The 19,376-nt window shown below is 46.6% G+C and overlaps 1 protein-coding gene across 5 annotated transcripts in view; it reads left to right on the forward strand.

Moving 5' to 3' along the window:
• The window catches only part of AK8 (adenylate kinase 8), a 99,795-nt gene extending 81,847 nt beyond the window's left edge, over positions 1-17,948 (forward strand). For 4 of the 5 annotated variants that reach the window (XM_079961372.1, XM_079961373.1, XM_079961374.1 and 1 more), the window contains 2 exons: positions 14,916-14,996; positions 16,112-16,504. In XM_079961372.1, coding sequence (XP_079817498.1) covers positions 14,916-14,996; positions 16,112-16,367 — 337 coding nt within the window. In that variant the 3' untranslated portion in view covers positions 16,368-16,504. Of the gene's footprint in view, positions 1-14,915; positions 14,997-16,111; positions 16,505-17,792 lie in introns of those variants that run through there. The other variant, XM_079961371.1, reaches the window with a different exon arrangement.
• The last annotated feature ends 1,428 nt before the right edge of the window (positions 17,949-19,376 follow it).

Here is a 19,376-nt window from a genome sequence, read left to right on the forward strand (position 1 = left end):
TAGGCTAATGGACCAGTGGGAAAATCAGTATTTTCTCCCCCTCTTGCTCTCTCCTTCTCCTTCTCCTTCTCCTTCTCTCTTCCACTATAAGCACTTCTTCACACAACTAAATGACAAAATTTGCACCTGCAAGAGGTGTCGATGGCCACCAATTTAGGCGGCTTCAAAAGGGGATCAGACAAATTCACTATCAGTGGCTGCTAGCTACAATGAGAGCCAGTGTGGTTCAGTGGTTAGAGCATTGGGCTAGAACCTGGGAGACCAGTGTTCAAATCCCCAGCTCAACACACAAGGTGCACAAGGTGATCTTGGGCCAGTTACAGTCTCTTAGGCTAATCTCACAGGGTTGTTTTGAGGAATAAAGGAGGGGAAGAACTGTGTACTCCACCTTGAGTTCCTTGGGGGAAAGGTGGGATATCAATGTTAATTACACACCCCATTTTCCTTGTGTTTCTTTTGCATTTAAATCAATAGGGTGAGATAAAGTAATAGCAGTGAAGTTTACACAATTAATTGCATAAATTATGTAATCTCACCAGAGCAGACAGACAGTTGATGTGGCTTTCTGCATCAGAATGGAAACAGGGCTGCAGGTGACGAATACAAGGAAGAATAGAAACCAATGCTTTCTTACACCCCTTGATACCATTCAGTGGAAAACCCAGTGGATACCATCTCCTGCACACACACACACATCCACCGAAGTGAATGAGACCTGTTCAGGAGCACTGCAATTCTTTTGAAAGAAGCCCCTGGTCATTTCAGTGATGTTAGTTCCAGCCGTCTGGTGGTGCCCCCTGATAATTCTGTAAATTATTTAAGTGCCATTTGGATTTTCTGACTTGGTCGCCAAAATGCCTTGCTTCCTCCCCATCTTGATTGTGTCTTGGGAACCATGAAGCTGAGAGCAGAGAAATGCAGCTAGCTGGAATCAAAGGAGCTGGAAGTTTGACCTTTCAAGATGAAAAATTCATCTCAAAAGGGGGGGGGATAAACCTCTAGTAACCTCTTGGAGGGTCTCTTGATAATGCCCCTGTTCAATGGGCAAAGAGAGACAACTTGGTCCAGTTTTGTCATTTGAATGCCAAATGAGCTCATTTGAAAACACAGCCATTCAGAAATGTTTGAGCTGTATACATGGCATACATGTAAAGTACAACTAAAAAGCACACTACTTCTCCCAAGGAATCCTGGGAACTGTAGTTTACCCCACACATAGAGCTACAGTTCCCAGTACTCTTAACAGACTACAGATCCCAGGATTCTTTGGAGGAAGTCACATGCTGCAGATGCTTGGTATGTCCACAGTCCAGAAGGAAATGGAAATATTACAAGCAAATAGGAGATATTTTATATGAAAGGTCTTTGAAGAACTACAGAGATAATACATGTGCATGGTTTTCAGCATTTGCAGAGAGTTTCGAGTATTTACGAAGAGTGCAATCTCTCTAGAACAGTGTCTTATTTATTTATTTGTTCTCTTGCAATGTTATATATATATATATATATAATTTTTTTGGCTCTCCTTGGATAAATGCACACATGCACGCACGCTTGCAGCTGTTTAAATTGCCGCTGTCAGGGGCTCTCACATGCTCTCAGTTATGTCATCACAAAGTCGAATCCAATTGATAGGAAGCTTTAACTGCTGTCCAGTGACATATTCATGCCACATGTTAGGTTGCATCCTGCACCCTGATGGGATGGGATGGTTCATTTGATATACGAAGAGGGGTGGGAGTAGGGATATGTATTTTATTTTACTTAATGAAATGTATATACCACTTGATTGTAAAAAAAACCCAAACCTGGGTAGACTTGTCTAAACATAAATGTTTTTAGCAGGTGCTAAAAAAGGTACAGCAGAGACACAATAGGCAGGAGTTCCAAAGTGTAGGCTCTGTCACACTAAAATATTGATTTTTTGCAAATGTGGAATGGGGGGAGATGCCCAGGAATGATAATGTCAGCCTCCTGCTTCATTGTGCTGTTCTATATTGCACCGTTCCAAAGGGAGACTAAGATTGTCAGCAATCAGGACATTTGGGTTAGGGTATTGTTTAGCTGGTTTCGATTTTGTTATTATTGCCCCAGTTGTCTAAATTGTTTTAAATTGTTTTTAACCGTTTCTATCTTGTATGTTTTTAAATTATTATTTTTTGTGGGATGTGCATGGGAAGAGAGGAGCTGGGGAGAGCAGCTCCTCCGTCCCAGTCACTGTGGTTCAGAGCAGGGGGAGGTATAATATGGGGCGGGGGTTTGAGCAGGCTGGGTAAGGGACACACAGCACAGGCAGCCAGTGACTTTGCCATGTTCTACCCCCTCCTCTGGGACGCAGGTGGCGCTGTGGGTTAAAAGCCTCAGCGCCTAGGGCTTGCCGATCGAAAGGTCGGCGGTTCGAATCCCTGCGGCGGGGTGCGCTCCCGCTGCTCGGTCCCAGCGCCTGCCAACCTAGCAGTTCGAAAGCACCTCCGGGTGCAAGTAGATAAATAGGGACCGCTTACTAGCGGGAAGGTAAACGGCGTTTCCGTGTGCGGCTCTGGCTCGCCAGAGCAGCGATGTCACGCTGGCCACGTGACCCGGAAGTGTCTCCGGACAGCACTGGCCCCTGGCCTCTTGAGTGAGATGGGCGCACAACCCCAGAGTCTGTCAAGACTGGCCCGTACGGGAAGGGGTACCTTTACCTTTTACCCCCTCCTCCAATCTGGGGAATTGGGTTTATCTTATCAGCCAGCACTTGGCTCTGTGGCTGCTGTTGTTGAATGCCAGGTGGGCTTGGAGTAAGACCTCCCTCATCCATGATCTGATTGTGAATGAGGAGGCCAATCTGTTCTGCATCACTGAGGCCTGGGTAGGTGAGCAGGGTGGAGCCAGCTGTGCCCACCACCTGGCACTCAGTACAGCAGCAGAGCAGATTTGAAGGGTGGGAAGGGGGACTTGCTGATTTCATCTCTCTTTCCAGGATCTCTGTCCAGTTAGAGGGAACTAGAGTGTATGTTCCTGGTATTGGGAAACATGGACAGATTAGGGATTCTGCTGCTTTACCACCTGCCTTGCTGCTCAGCTGTCTCCCTGTCTGAGCTGACAGAGCTGGTCTCAGAGGTGGTGTTGAGGCCTCCCAGACTGTTGGTTCTGGGTGATCGTCAACATCCATACTGAGGTGACTGGCTCTAGGGTGCCTCAGGACTTCATGGCTGCGAAGATAAGCATGGGACTATCCCAACATGTCAGTGGCCCAAAACTGTGCCAGGCCACACTCTGGACCTTGTTTTCTCAGCTTGTCAAGGTCAGATCACTTCCTGTTGACATTTAGGCTTTCAGCACCTTTCCCTCTCTGCAGAATGGATGGCCCGTCCTTGGAGGCTGATGGATCCAATGGATTTCCAGATCGCTTTGGGAGATTTTCTGGCTGATATGACTGACACTCCTGTCAAATCCCTAGCTGACCTCTGGAACATCTGAATGGATCATCCAAATGGATCAGACTCGAATGTGAATGGAGGAAAGATCTGATCAAATGCAAGTGAACACTGGTGAGAGCTCATCATCGAGCCTACCTAGTGGCAATGAAGGCAGTAAAAGAGGCATACTTTGCTGCCTCCATTGCATCCTCAATATGTCATCTGGTGGCCCAGCTTCCCCCTATCTGGACAGGAGTAGCCTAACTAGTGTTGCCTATGCTCTGGTAACTTATAGGTCTGACTGCAGTGGTTGATTAGTTTCCATCCCCAATTCAAAGTGCTGGTTTTGACCTATAAAGCCTTAAATGGTTCAGGACCACAAGAACCACCTCTCCCCACATGAACCAACTTGGGCCCTGTGTTCATCATCTGAAGCCCTTCTTGGTGTGCTTCCTCCAAGAGAAATCCAGAGAGTGGCAACACGAGAACGGGCCTTTTCTGCAGCGGTTTCCCATTTGTGGATTGCTCTCCCCAGGGAGAATCAGATAGAGCCTTCATAATATACCTTTAGGTGTCAGGTGCAAACATTCCTTTTCAACCAGGCCTTTGGCTGACTAACATCCTATACCCCTTTGTACAGGGGCAAAGACTATATCAAGAGTGTGCAGTGCCTGATGTGCTGAACCATTTGAGAGAGACCCCTGGTTGTCATGGAGGGCATGAAGTCCCGAGCTTACCCAGTGGTAGCCTCCACATGGATATTGGAGTCACCCGGGACTATCATCCTGGGGTCCTCCAACAATACCCTAGAGGCCACTTTGGCCAGGGATTCTCAGGGATGCTTCTGGGCAACAGGATGGTCAGTAAACCAGCAGCATCCCCAATCTCTCTCTATGGCTTGGCTTCCAAGTGCAGATCCTCCAACCGTGTCCCAAGATCAAGATGCTTTCTGGTCAAGGGGGTAGTGCTTTGATGGACAATAGCACACCTCCCTCCAAGTCCCCCCCCCCAATTCTAGCCTAGCCTAGTGCTGTACTGAGTACCCAGGTGGACACAGCTGCATAAAGCAAGACAACCCAGTTCACTTATCTAAGTCAGTGTTTCCCAACCTTGTGCCTTCAGCTGTTTTTGAACAACAACTCCCATCATCCCTGACTAGCAAGACCAGTGGCAAGGGATTATGGGAATTGTAGTCCAAAAACAGCTGGAGGCACAAGGTTGGGAAACACTGATCTAAGTCACACTAATGCAGACTAAATCAGCCTGTTCATCCATGATCAAGTTATGGATAAGCATGGTCTTATTATGGATTGATCTGGCATTTAGCAACAGCAGCACCAAACCAGATTGCTCAGTGGATATGCTAACAGTACCTTCTAGAGGAGTGAGAAGGCTAGAACAAGGAGCAGAGACTAAACATCTAGGTCTGCATCCCAGATGGAAGTCAGACCCTCCAACTGTACCTCCCCCCCCACTGAAATTGGAGTATCACTAAATAGCACGTCAGGAGAAAATGGTGGTACTTTCCAGTGTCATCAAAAGAAGGACTCTTTGCACAACCTATTGCCCCTGCCCCCAGAGAAATTCCTACCCCACAAAAATATCAAGTAGTTTTTGCTTTAAATTCAAACCAGCAGGCATTGGGGCCAGCTCTATTAGAGGAGAGCAAAATCCAGAAGTTATAGAAGAAATGCATAGGTTTCTTCCGAGAGCATAAACTCCTGATGCATCTCGTCATTGCCTCTCAGGAGAGCAGTACTAAAATTCCACTCATCATTTTATCATTCAGCTCAAATCTTCTTGGCTGTTTTTCACACCACAACATTTTGTGTGAAAAGCGACATTCTTTTCATTCTCTTAAGCTTCTAGGGGCTGTGGCTGGTCAGCTTGAGCCAAGATGGCAGACTCGTTTTGCCAAGTGCCCTGTCAGTACAAAGAGGCGTGAGTGAGAAACATGCCTCCTAAACCAGCCAATATAGCAATTCCTTTGCCAGTCCACTGCATGTCCACTTTGCAGAGCTATTAGCTCAAGCATTGGCCCAAGACATCAGACATGAAAAGATAAGAAGGGCCTGCTGGATCAGGCCACCTACTCCTGTAGCCTGTTCTCATAGCAGCCAAGCAGGACCAGAGGCAGTGTATAGTTAGAATGAGCAGTAGCCATCAATAGCCTTACCCTCTTCCTAGTCTCAGTCTTAAACCCCCAAAGAATGCTGTTAATTTAAAATATGAAATGATTATCACATTGTATTGTTTCTCCCAATCTAAGATGCCAGGGGATAATCTATTTAATATTTATTTACCTAATTTCCAACGCTTTCCAGGTTTCAAGGCCAGTACAATTATTACTGTACAAGTGGGGCATTAGGCCTCTGCCTCAATGGGCAGCTAGTACTCACCACCCAATCTGGCTGGTCATTTTGGCCAGGAGCCCAAAGAACCTAAGAAGAGACTGCTGGTTCAGGCCAGTGGACCATCTAGTCCAGTATCCTGTTCTCACAGTGGCCAACCAGATACCTGTGGGAAACCCACAAGCAGGATTCAAGCACAAGAACAGTCTCCCCTTCTGTTGTTTGCAACAACAGGTATTCAGAAGAAATGCTGCCCCCAACTGCAGGGGCAGAGCACAGCCATTGTGACTAATAGCCCCCGATAGCCCTCTCCTCCTCCAAGTATTTGGCTAATCCTCTTTCAAACCCATCTAAGTTGGTGGCCATCAGTGTAAGCCACAGAAGGCTGTGCTTTCTGGAGTGATTTGAATCCCCAGTTTTTCATACCTTTCCCCGTGCCCCTCGCCGCCCAATCTCTGTTATTTATTTTTTTAAAAAGGGGTGGAGGAAATGGGAGCATTTAGCAAACACAGTAATAAATTTGGAGAGAGAGCCTTGCAAACAAGCATCTAGAAAAGGCCACAACGGAAAAGATGGCTGTGTGTGTACGCCACACTTTTTTAATCACGTAATTGCTGAGTGACATTCAATTCGGTGGCCTTAAGTTTCTCTCCCCCCCCCCCCAAGCATCGGGCACCCGCTCCTCTCTACCTGGTTCACCCCCACATCCTCCACTTTGGCCTTTGAAGCGGGGGAGTGCCTTAACTACACCGAAATTTGGCCGGGCTTCTGCATCTTACAGTAGAGACACGCATGCAAACAATTGAAGTCTTTGAGAACAATGAAATATGCATGGCTATCTGTGACAGCCCTATAAAGCAGAGCAATTAGCCGCGTAATCCGAGAGAGCTGAGGCGGGTGGGCGGCCCGCGGTTCCCTATTAGTTAAATGCTTTTTGTATTTGCGCTTCCCATCAAATCAACTAACACTTCCTTTAATTGGTTCATGAATTATACAGCTCCTCCTGCATTATAATTTAATCACCAGTAAACATTCCTGGGGCCCCACTGTAAAATGGATCGCACTCATTAATTCGTTAATTTCAGCAGATGGAAGGGGAGAGCGCCCGATGTACGGTGTGGCAAAATACCGACCGCCTCCGGCAATGGAAGAAGGGGGGGGCCGTTTAGGGTCTTTTTTCCCTTTTTTTTTAAAGGGCTGTCAGAAACTCAATCTGTGAGCTGTCAGCAGCCTGGACCCTTTCTCCCCCTGGCACCACTCCCCACTTTTGCTTCTGCCATCCCTCCCTTCTTCACCCCACCCACTGGCTGGAAGTGACTGACGGATTCATACGGAGCCTTGTCAACCCGTCTTTAAACATCAAGCCGGCGGGTAAACCGAACCCAATGTAAATTATTTCTTGTCTTAACGGGCGCCCGTCTCCCCCCCCCCCCCGTTTCTCTGTCCCCATGAATATTTCATGGTGGGCAGCATAAATATTAATTCTAATAGCTCTGCACGGTGGTTATTATTTCTGTCTTATGACAAATATTCATAAAATATTCAGCACCCTTTTTTGGAACACTTACACACTTGATTGTGAAATTTCCTTTTCTCTGGCTTCCTGGGGACGCGCTGAACATATTGGGGTTCTCTTGATGGACTGCTTTCCTCCCCACTCTTTCCCTCCCTCCTGCCTCTTAATTAATACTATGAAATATAAATATTTAATCCGATTTATTTTGCGTTTTCCCCAGAAGCGAACCCTATTAGGCTGGAGAGGTTCTGTTTGACAGTATTTAAATGGGGGAAATTTATTCCCTATTAGGAAATTGGTTACTCTTGACACGTGTGTAAAGTGACACATCATCGGCTCTTTTCCTCCCCCCCTCCCTCTTTTGCATTTGCAATGTGTTTCCTTTTCTTCTTCAAAAAATTAAGACTATTCAAGGGCATAGATCTTGCCCCTGGAAAAGTTTCTGCCACTATCGTTTGGCCAAAGGGATTAACTTTGCTTTGTGGACACAGACAGTGTTAAAACACGCTATTTCTTTATGCTAATACTTGGCAATTTAAATAGCATTTTTCAGGTATTTAAAGCAGGGGGGGGGCGTTGCTATCTGAATGCTGCTGAATTACAACTCACATCAGCTCTCACTAAGCATGGCTGATGGCCCAGGAAAGTGATGGGCCAAAGCAGTGGCTTACCAAGGCCAGTGGATGAGGTTGTGGCCGAGATGACACCTGAACCTGGGACTTCTCAGCTTGCATTTCAGCTGTGCCAATTATCATCTTATTTTGATGTTAATGTAGAAAATTGGCACAGGTGATGTAGCCAAAACAAACATCTGCGTTCTGATGCTGTTCGGTTGTCTTGACCTGCTTTTCTCTCACCTTATGGCTGTAGCAATGAGAGGTTGTCTACTGGCCCTTGTGTGATGTCATCATATTTGTCCTTGACCAAACTTAAGCAGTCAGGCCTCTTCAGACAGCATGGTAGGCTTGGAAGGCGTCTGTTGGGGCTGCCAACCGAGAGCCAGGCAGGTAGGGAAGCAAGCAAGCCAGCTGACAATTCAGTAGCAGCCCCAACTGCAGAGTAGAAAGTCTGCTGGGCAGCCCAAGGGGAACATAAGAAGCTGCCATAGTGAGCCAGAGATTTGGTCCTTCTATCTCAGTGCTGTCTACACTTACTGGAAGCAGCTCTCCAGGGTTTTAGGCAAGGAGTCTCCCAGCTCTACCTGGAGATATTGAGATGAGGTACATCCCTTCCCTGTATGTGTTCAGAATCATTTGCAGCATCACAAAAGTTCTTTCCCGGCATTGTACGGGATCCTGATTATGCCTGTGGCTCCAACAGCAAAAGGCTCTGTCTTCTCTGCTCCCTTCCAAGCCACAGAAGCTCCCTCCTTGCCGAGACGAGCTGCGATTAAGCTCACAATTAGGGGAAATGGGGCCAGCTCAGTTGTCCACCGAAGGAGCTCCCTGCTGCTGCCATCTTTATTCCTGATCTGTGAAGTGCCATTGGAGCAAACTCTGGGGGGAATCTGACAATGATGGAATAACAAACGAGAGGGAGGAGGAGGCAGAGAATAAAAATGAGAGAGGTGGTGTGTGTGTGTGTGTGTTTGCATGAAGAGATGTGATGTCATTTCAGGAGCAGTTGCTGATACCACCAGTTCCTAGCCTCTTTCTTTTTTTAAAAGTGGGGCATTATGAGCAATTTCTCTATAGAAACTTTATGGACATCTTGAAAAGCCTTTAAAATGTTTGCATTGCCTGTGCTTCCCCTCCCCCCGTATGCTTATATAACACCCCCTCAGTGGATGATGGGTTGTATTCAGTGCTTTATGCAGAGCAGACTTATCAAATTAGTGGATATGGTTAACTTAGATCTGGTAATTTCAGTGGGTTTGCTCATTGGCTACAACCAGATATTCCTGATTCCTAGCAGATTTGGTGACCGGAACGGGGTGGGGAGGAGGATTAGACTGGACATGTTTGCCCTGAAGCTGATTGATCCCCTATATAATATTATCAGAACAAAGTTGTATATGTTCAGGATTTGGTAAGATGAGAGAGAGACTTCTCCTGCATGAAGGCCATGTCAGTTTTTCCGCTTTGAAGTACAAAAAGCTGTGAATCAGTTGGGCAGACTGTGATGTTCTGAATAGGCTCTTTCCCCCTTCTTCAGTTTGCCAGTCATCAGACTCAGCAAAGAGGAGAGCCTTGTAACACTAAACTGTAGTTTGGCTGTAACCACAGTTACCAAGTTCCCATTGAGAACTGTGGTTAGTTTAAAAGCTGAAGCAGATTCTCCTTGCATTTTTGTATACATCACTTGGCTAGAGAGGACTGCATTGCAAAATTTGGAGGTGTGAATTTTGAAGGAGGGCTGTGTTACAGTTTATGTATTGTATCACAAAGTGTGGATTTGAACGTGAACTGCATCAAATCCTTCCTTCCTAATTAGAAGCAGAAGGGGCAAGGCAGAGCAGGAAGTGTGTCTGTGGGAACCTCTTAAGCTATTCACTCTGCAGTGTCACCGTAGATCAAGGGGGAGGAAGCCCTTGGCCCTCCAGATATTCCTGAACTGTTGTCATCATCCCAGGCCTTCCTGGCTAAGGCTGATGGGGATTGTAGTCTAGCAACATCTGGAACACCAAAGATTCCCTGCACCTGCCCTAGATGACAGCCTTACACGGCTAAGAAGGAAGACTGGATTTCACCACCTCTTTCCTCTCTGTGGATATATATTGTTCTGGGGCCATGGCAAGGCAGGCCTGGAACATTTGGCAATTGAATAGTTAACAGCAGTAATCTCTCTCCCTCTCCTTCTCAGGTTTAGGCACAGCTGGGGGAAGTTGTGGCATTATCAGTTATGCTCCCATTTTAAGCAAGGATCAGCCAGTGGCCCCCGCCCCCCAGTGCAGAGCATGCAGAATGGAAAGCAGGCAGCTGGTCCCTGCTTACCAAGGGGAAGATGTATAGGCTATTTTAGCAAATTGAGAACAAGATGAATGGCCTTCTATTTTTGAAAGTTGCTGTCTCACAATAAAAGCAGAAGTTTAAAAGTAGCTTTTAATCAGAGGAGGCTGGTCCATTAGGGCATATAGGGGCACTGCCCCACCAACCACAGCCTGCCTGTGCCCCTCTACCCCACCTGCCTGCTTTTTCTCTTTAGGGGTTGGCTCTGCCAGCCAGCTTCTTCCTCCATGGTTTCAGTGCTGCCCTTGTAGAACTCATCAGGGAGTAGGATGGGGACAGAACTAGAATGAGTTGGCCCCACCTCTGATTGCTTCCAGCCTCACCTGTCATTGGCTCTGTCTCTGTCTACTGGCAGGGTCACTCACTGCCTTCTGCCCTACAAGGTCCAATGGGCAACAACCACCACTAAAAACATGAGAAGAGCCTTGCTGGATGAGGCCAGTGGTCCATCTAGTCCAACATCCTGTTCTCCCAGGACCCAAGAATAACAGCTATCTCCCCTCCTAGTATTCAGAAGCATTACTGCCTCCAACTGGAGGCAGTTTAGCCAGAATGACTCGTAGCCATTATCTTCCTCCATGAATTTGTCCAGTCCTCTTCTAAAGCCATCCAAGTTGGTGGCCGTCACCAACTCACTTCCTGTTGAAATGAGTTCCATAGTTTAGCACCCAGGAGTTCCAACTTGTGCCCACAAGAATGTTCCCGTTCCATCTGGTCCACATCCAACAGATTTCCATTGTCCACCCCAGGGCCCAAATCAACATTAAGCATCCCAGTCTGATTGCATCCACTCCTGATATCTATGCGGATACCTGCTCTACACACGTAGAAAGAACACTATACATTTTTTGGAGGGAGGGCATTTATAGGGCACTTATTAACCATGCCCGCTGGGGCTGGTTCAAAAATTTTAAACAGTAAAAATACTAATGTAATCTATAAAAGCTAAAACAATTGGGGAAGGGCTATAGTTCAGTGGTAGAGCAAAACTTAGTTGGATACAACTCTTTGTAATTAATTTTTAGCAGACAGTGGGAGTAATAATGTAGGTTTAGTGGAAGCTGAACCCTAGCAGAATGGAAACAGTGCTGATTGTGATGAACGGAGGACTGGATGGAAATTGCTGCCTGCTTACATCCGTATGCTCCCCCCCCCCCCCCGCAAGCACCTGCTGCTCTTCCTAATAGTGGGGCTGGAGCTATCCTCTGTTCTCTAGCTCCGAATCTTCTGCTCAGGAAACCAAACTGATTATCCCTGGAGACCAATAAATAGGATGGGCTGTGCAGTTCTGGCAGCATGGAAAGATGCCTTGTAATCCTCTTCAGAATGTGTTTGTTTGTTTGTTTATTAAATTTGTATACTGCGCCTCATCCAAAGATCACAGGGTAGTTCACAACATAAAAACACAAAATGAAAGCCCGAAACATATAATAAAACGAAAACAAAAGTGAACAAACCAATAACCCCTCTCCCACAGACACATTTAAATGGCCTCCTTCAACTGCTGGGTGATGCCAGGATATAGTAGGGCAGGCTTCCTCAACCTCAGCCCTCCAGATCTTTTTGGCCTACAACTACCATGATCCCTAGCTAGCAGGACCAGTGGTCAGGGATGATGGGAATTGTAGTCTCAAAGCATCTGGAGCGCCGAGTTTGAGGAAGCCTGTAGTAGGGGCTTGGTGATGGCTTGTCCCTTGCTTGTTCCATTGACCCTCCAGGAGTTACTAGACTACAGCGCCCATGATCTCAGGCCATTGGCCATGCTTCCTGGGGCTGATGGAAGCTGTTGTTCAGCAAAACCCGGAAGGCCAAACGTTCCCCTATGGCTGATTTAGGCAATGAACACGTCTGAGTCAGGAATTACCCACCTGACTCCCTACAACATCCCCCCCCTTCCCTCTGCTTGTCTTTATTGCTGACACCAGACTGAATAATAAGACACACTTTCTCCACACACAAAATGTGTATTTCCGACAAGGCTCTTCCACTGTTCATCTTCCTGGCAGCTTCTTACGAGGGGTGGGTCTTTGGCTTTTCCTTCTCAGTTTCCTGCTACATTTCTCTTTTTCTCAACTTAGTGACTATGAGTAGCGACAAGGCTCCTTGATATGGCAGGTTATAATCCTTTCCTTCTTTTTTTGTTTTGTTTTGTTTATTTTGGAAAATAATAGGGGGAGCCGTATCAATTATCAGGACTGTATAAGCAGACATTGTTGCCCCCCCCCCTCGCGTGTGCCTTTCCCTGCCTTCTGCTAGAATATTCATCTCAATACACTTTATCACTAGTTACCCGTTGTGACAATCACAATTCTAGACGGTTGTTGGGCAACAGAAACAAAGCAGAAACAAAATGTTTGGAGTGTAAAGGATAAAAGACTGTTGAAAACTGTTATATTCTCCTCCTGTCTTTGGAATCATTGAGATCTTCTGCTTTTTTTATTTTTAATGCTGGGCTGAGGTGTGTGTTTTTTTTGTGTGTGTTTTTTTTAACTCAATGCAAGTGGAAGTCATTATCTGTAAACATTTGAAGAGCCAGCGAGATGATTTTCATAACTTTAAGTTCTACAAAGGAGCCAAATAATCTTGCTACGTGCATGCCACGGTGATAGAACCCTCCGGCTTTCATCTGATCTGATTCTCCCCAGTAAGGATAAAATGTTCCCTTTGGTGAATGTCTAAAGCTTACACTAACCGGTCTGAGAGGCATGTGCATGCACCCCTCCCAAATGAATTGAAATGAAATATAAAAACTAAGCAGTATAGCCTTGAAGCCAGCCGCAGGGAGAAATTGCATTCTGAGGAAAGCCAGCAAAATATCCTATTCCCCACCGCCCAGAATAAAATAAAAGTTCATTTCTACAAAGAATTTGGAGTGGATTAGGGAACAGGAGAAAGACAGAAAGCTAAATAATAAACAGGAGATTTCCCCCTCTTCCAAGTTACCTCTTCCAATATCCTTTCGGTAAAGATATTTCCTGCATTATGAAGTTTGAGGCATGAGAAATCCTGGGATGCACTTCATACTTCAGGGTTGGAAAGTGGTGGCTGTAGTAATGAATGAGCATAAAAAAATTCCCCTTCGTATAGTAAAGAAGTGAGAGAGGGTTAACATAGTCATCTCCCTCAAGTGCTGGCCTACTACACACGGGGGGGGGGGGGGGGCTTTGGGCTCAGGGGAGCATCTGAAAATAGGAGCACACACAGTCAGTTGGGATAGCCCAGGAGTGTAAGTCTTGGTGCTTTTCTCCCAAGGGTCAAAATGATATACATGATGAATGAGTGGTGGAACAGATTGCCCCTCTTCAGCCTGCGGGTGGGGCAGTTCCAGATTCAAATGCTCCTCTCAGTTTTTTCGCTTACACACCATGCAAAGAGAAAACTAGGAGATCAAGGACAAAAGTTCAATCATGGCCTTCGTTGTGCTCATTTTAAATAAATAAACAATATTTATGTGTGGCAGGGCGTTTTTTAATATTGGGGTGCATTTAGAAATGTGTACCGTATCTCCCTCAACTGGCAATGATACAGGCCAGATTTCTTCCAGCTCATCCCTCTGTGTAGATTAGACTTTAAGACATGCTCAGAAACAAAATCTAGGGAAAGAGCCAGCACAGGAAGGAACTCTGGCACATCCTCTGTGGAGAGGTCTCCTGCATTTGAAACCCCAGGTTCAAATGGACTGAGCTACCTGGGCTCCATGAGGGCTTACTGGTAATGCCTAAAGAAGGATAATAGCCCAACATAAGAGCAGCCCTTTTGCATCAGGCCAATGATCCCATCTAGTCCATCGTCCTGTTCTCACAGGGGCTGAACAGATGCCCGAATGGGAAGCCAGCAAGCACTTGTGATCTCCAGCAGCTGGCATTCAGAGACATCACTGCCTCTGAGAGTGGAGGTAGCACACAGCCATCGTGGCTAGTAGACATTGATAGCCCTTTCCTCAATTAACCTGCCTGATCCTCTTTTAAAGCCGTCCAAGTTGGTGGCCATAACTGCCTCCTGTGGGAGCAAGTTCCCCAGTTTAACTCTTAGTTTCAGTTCCTTTCCTAATGATCCTTAGCATGGAATTCACCTTTTTCAAAGCTGTGACACTCCAGTTTGCCTTGAAGGCCACCATTTTAATGATGCTCCAATGAGGGCAATGTGGGAAATTAAAATGGCACCTAGACACAGAACTTTGGTGCTGCTGGGAACATTCCAGCCAGATAGCACCACAAGGGTCCCTTTGATGGAAGAGAAATCCTCTCTCTTAACTTGGAGGCTGATTGAGAGGGACCGCAGCATCCAAAAGGCTTCTGCAGGTTAGAGGACCAAGTACAGGCAGGTGACGGGAACAGACCCTGGCTTTGGACTGAGGCAGCTTCTTGTATTGTTAATCAAAGATCATTATTATTTAGGATACAGCAAGCCCGCAACTTGGGTGCATTTAATTTGTGTGCATGGCAAACAACAACAACAACAACAAAACCCTATTAAAAATCAAAAAGGGGGCAGAAACGGGTGCAAATGACTTTGGCAGTCCCACCTGCCACAGAACCCAATGAGTTTTGACTATACGTGATTTTGGCGTTAGGCTTGATCCCTGGAATAAGTTGCGGGCCTACCGTATAGGAAGAATTCAGCTGTTCTCAAAAAACAGTCAGTGTGCTATTGCTAGTGGCATTAACTGAACATTTCCCCCTCTCCACTCTCTTCATAGGGTGTTTTTCCTGCACATCACACCTGAGTCCATTCTGGAGCGCCTGTGTTACCGTATGCTTGACCCAGTCACTGGAGAAAGGTTAGTAGCACCAATGCAAGTGTGCTGGGGATAGTTTCCCTGCTTTGGAAAATTTATCCAAATCTAGGGGGGGGGGGGTTGTTTTTGTTTTGCAGAATACAGTTCACTTTTTGAAGGGATGTCTGGTCCAAATGCAATTTAAAGACAGCCCTGAGTTACCCTTCTCAACAGACAGCCTCACCTGGACAGCAGACTGAGCAGGCATATGCACCTAGTCACAGCCTTCGCCACTAGGGCGAGATGATTTTCCATTGGAATGACAGTAACCGTGTCTGCATTTGCATTTACTCCAGGGGTGGGTCACCCTTCTTAAGCTGAAAATCTGCCTTCCCTTCTAGACAACCTTGCAAGGGCTGCATGCCAGTGATGGGAAGAGCCAGAGGCAAATGTGGGCAGATCAACCAGTGTCAGTTTTCGCATTTACACAGTAAGCTGGTTTCATCACACGCTCACACACACTGCTCTGTCCTCCATCCAGACAAGCAAGAGAAAGGGAATTTACCTTTGGGGTTAGACTGTAAATTTGAATCCAAGACTTGCCATTTAAAAACAAAAAAATCTTTGTTCAGGGGCCAGAAAACTGTAGGCCAAGCCTCCCCAGCTTTGGTTGGTTTAATTGTGAGCACTTTTGCCAACAATTTTCCTGTGTTTTTAAAGAGTATTTTTTCTGAATTATGGCTATATATTGTTATGTCAGCATTGGGGGACCTGTGACTCTCCAGATGTTGCTGGACTCCAACTCCCAGCATCCCCTGACCATTGGCCATGCTGGCTGGAGCTGTTGGGAGTCCCACAATATATGGAGGGCTACACAGTTGCTGATCGAAGAAGAGGCACTCTCCTCTCTCAAATGAGAGACTGCTCTTCTAAAGAGAAGCATCCTTTCATGTATTACATGCAGTAGGGAATGCTGTTTATTAAAACAGGTGTGATGGACTCCGTGGCCTTCCAGATGTTGTTGTACTTCAACTCCCTTCATCCCTGGACCATTGGCTGTTGTGGCTACAGGGGCTGGAAGGCCACAGGTTCCCCATTCCTGCTGTCACCAGAATACTCTTAAAAAGGTAGGGTAGGGCTTCGTCTCTGAGCTTTTTACTGTTCTGCCCCATTTCCAGGTACCACACACTGTACCAACCGGCAGCCTCCAAGGAAGCCAGTGAACGCCTCCTGATACATCCGAGGGACTTGGAAGAGGCTGTGAAACTCAAAGTGGACGCTTACTTGAGGATCGCCGAAGGCTTGGAGACTGTATTCGAAGATGCCATTTTCATCAATGGCGACCAAGCCCCTCAGACAGTATTTGAGTACATCGAAAGCTACATTGTCAATCCCCGACCCACCACCCTAGGCTTCCCACTACAAATGGCTTGAAGTGTCTTCTTGAAAATGATTAGGCAAGTGCTTGGCTTGGCTTTGTTTTACGTTGTTTTCCTTTACTTTTTAAAAATAATTTTTAAAAATATTTTCAAATTTTGCAAACAACAATTAAAAAGAAAAACAAAACAGTACACATATCCCATTGGACTTCCCTCCCCCCTTTTGTGGATCCATATATATATACAAGAAGATGCAGGGGGGAAATATCTATCTATCTTTATATCTATATCCATCTGTCTGTCTGTCTGTCTGTCTGTCTGTCTGTCTATCTATCTATCTATCTATCTATCCCCTTTTGTGGATCCATATATATATATATATATATATATGGATCCACAAAAGGGGATAGATATATATATCCATATGTGTGTGTGTGTGCGTATCCCCTACATTTTACACCCACCCACACCCTGCATATATATCTCCACAAAAGGGATATATATGTGTATATATCCCATGCATTATATATATATAATTACCATCCTTAACTGTTCCTTATTTCAAAATTTTAATTACATGTTTTACATCAATCCTGCACTAACCTTTGCTTTAAGCTACCCCACCCCCTCCACCCAGGAGGTTGCAGACACTCAACGGGGCCAGGAAACACCAGTTCCCCACAGCCTACAAAGCCCTCAATGGATTCCTTATAATAAGAGCGGGGAACTTGGGGCCCTCCAGATTGGTCAGGCTGCTGGTGTGGGGCTGATGGGAGTTGGAGTCAAACAATATCTGGAGGGCCAGTTTCCTCACCACTGACTTGGGTATCATAAACTTTCAGGATCCCCTGGGCCTGGTATATATAGCAGAACTGTGAGTGCTTCCTCCTGCCTTTGGCAGGGTCTTTTGGCTCCACCTACTCAGGTCACCAATCTCAGGGCTAGAGATAAGGCACCTTCCTGATCTAGATTTAAGTGTTGCTGCAAACAGCCCTGCTTCTTACAAGAGGGTGGGGAATCTGTAGCTCTCCATCCCAACCATTGCCCTGCTGGCTGAGGCTGATAGGAGTTGGGAGTCCCACTTTGATCTAAGAAGAGGCATTGTCTCTCACATGGAATGCCTCTTCTAAATAGAGACATTCCTCCCCTCTCTGCATGCACTAGGGAATGCTGCTCCTTAGATCAGGAATGGGGGACGTGTGACCCTCCAGATGTTGTTGGAGTTGGGTGCATAACATCTGGAATGCTGCAGGTTCCTCAAACCTGACCTAAAATAGGCGGCGGCAGACTGCTAGTATGTTGAGAGTTAGACCTGAGAGCATCCAGTTGGACTAGAAACCCCCACCTCCTCCTGTAAATTTGATGTTTTGTTTTCCCAAGAGAAATTAAGGGGGTGGTAACATTCTTGATTATCAACCAAACAGGATTTTTCTCTTTTCTTTTTTTGGATTTTTGTGTCCTGCTAATTCCCATGGTTCAGCGACAGAAGAAAAACCTCTCCCCCACCCCATCCTGTCCTTTCCTATATGGATGATTGTTCAAGGCAAGCTGTAAATCTAATTCCTCCCAAATTTTGCCTGATGTGTTCTTGGGTCAGAAGATTGTAGAACAGACTATTAAAAGCTCTCTGAACTTACGTTCCAGCCTCCTTATTGTGTGATGTTGGCCGACGTGCGCTGGAAGAAAAAAAATTAAAAGGTGCCATTGAAATGTTGGGGGAAGGAGGAAAACAGAACATAAAAGCCTTTTATAAAGGAAATGATAAATAATAATGGAAACAAACAATGGGGCCATAATCCTGTCTCAGAGCCAGACATATTTGGGGGAAGGGTCTGTGCATCTCATAGCAGATGGCTGATGGACTCCAGTTGTGCCCTTTTGGTGACACCAGGCGTCGTCTTTGGTGGAGGGGGCCAGGATCCTGCTGAGTCAGCAGGTGTTTGAGTGGGACTCCAGAGAACCCATGAACTGTCTGTTTGAGCTAGAAGTCCCCTTTTCTTTCCAGCAGGTCGCCTCTCCTTAGCCAATGACCTAAGGAATTTATCTACACACTGCCACATCGCTTCTGACCAAAGGAATGGAGAGCATGAATTGAACCATGCAGGCCCAGGCAGCGTCTGCACTAAAAGGCCCCCAATAGGTCCATCTTTCTCTATAGTCCACGGTTGGCTGTCTTTTTCAGCCCGAGGGCCACACTCCCTTCAGGGCAACTTGCTGAGCACCATGTGCTAGTGGTGGGCAGAGTCAGAGGCAAATGTGGATTTTACACTATGTCCAGTAGGCCAGTTTCTACACACACCCCTCTCTGTGCTCCATCCATGCAGGAAAGAAGCATTAGTAGAATTCAAGGATACACCCCAGCCAGGCAAAAGCATTCAGGGGGGAGAAGTAGGGTCAGTGAAGGGGACAGTGGGTGTGGTCTGGAGGACCACATCTGACCCCTGGGCCTGAGGTTCCCTACCTCCTATTATAGCCCCCGGCTCTTTCTTATATGTGCTTCCAGCTCAGGCCTCAATGACTCAAAGTCCTCTTCATGTTTCCTGAAGGACCATCTTTGCCCCCAACCTCACAGGAAGCAGATCTGACAAAGCTCAATATGCTGCTTTACATTCTTACCCTCCCAGGCTGGTTACTCTGGCTTCAGCCCATTGCCATGCCTCTGTGCATGGGCTTTCGACTGCAGCTCCAGCCACTGCCACCTGGCTCCCCCTTTGCCATTTTGCTGTGGACGTGGTTGCAATCTCTGGCAAGGAGGCCAGGCTCCAGATCAGCAGTAGTCAAGGTCTTCTTTCCTTGTCCTCCCCAGCCCAACGGGTGTAGATGTGGGGGGTGTCACCTAGCAATCCCTGTGGCCCACTAGCCCCTGCTCACCTCTTGCTTCTGGCTGTGACATCAGACCAAGGGCAACCTTTGGATTGCTGGAGCTCAGCAGCATGACGTCAGCAGGCACCTGTGAAAGGGCTGCAGTGGCTCGACCCTGGGGTATTTCTGACGGGTTTCCCCTTACCGGTGGGATGCGTGGCTGCTTACCTCAGCAGCTGCCTCCTGTCCAACCCCAGGCCCT

Source organism: Podarcis cretensis (assembly GCF_951804945.1).
Source record: "Podarcis cretensis genome assembly, chromosome: Z".
Classification (NCBI taxonomy): Eukaryota; Metazoa; Chordata; class Lepidosauria; order Squamata; family Lacertidae; genus Podarcis; species Podarcis cretensis.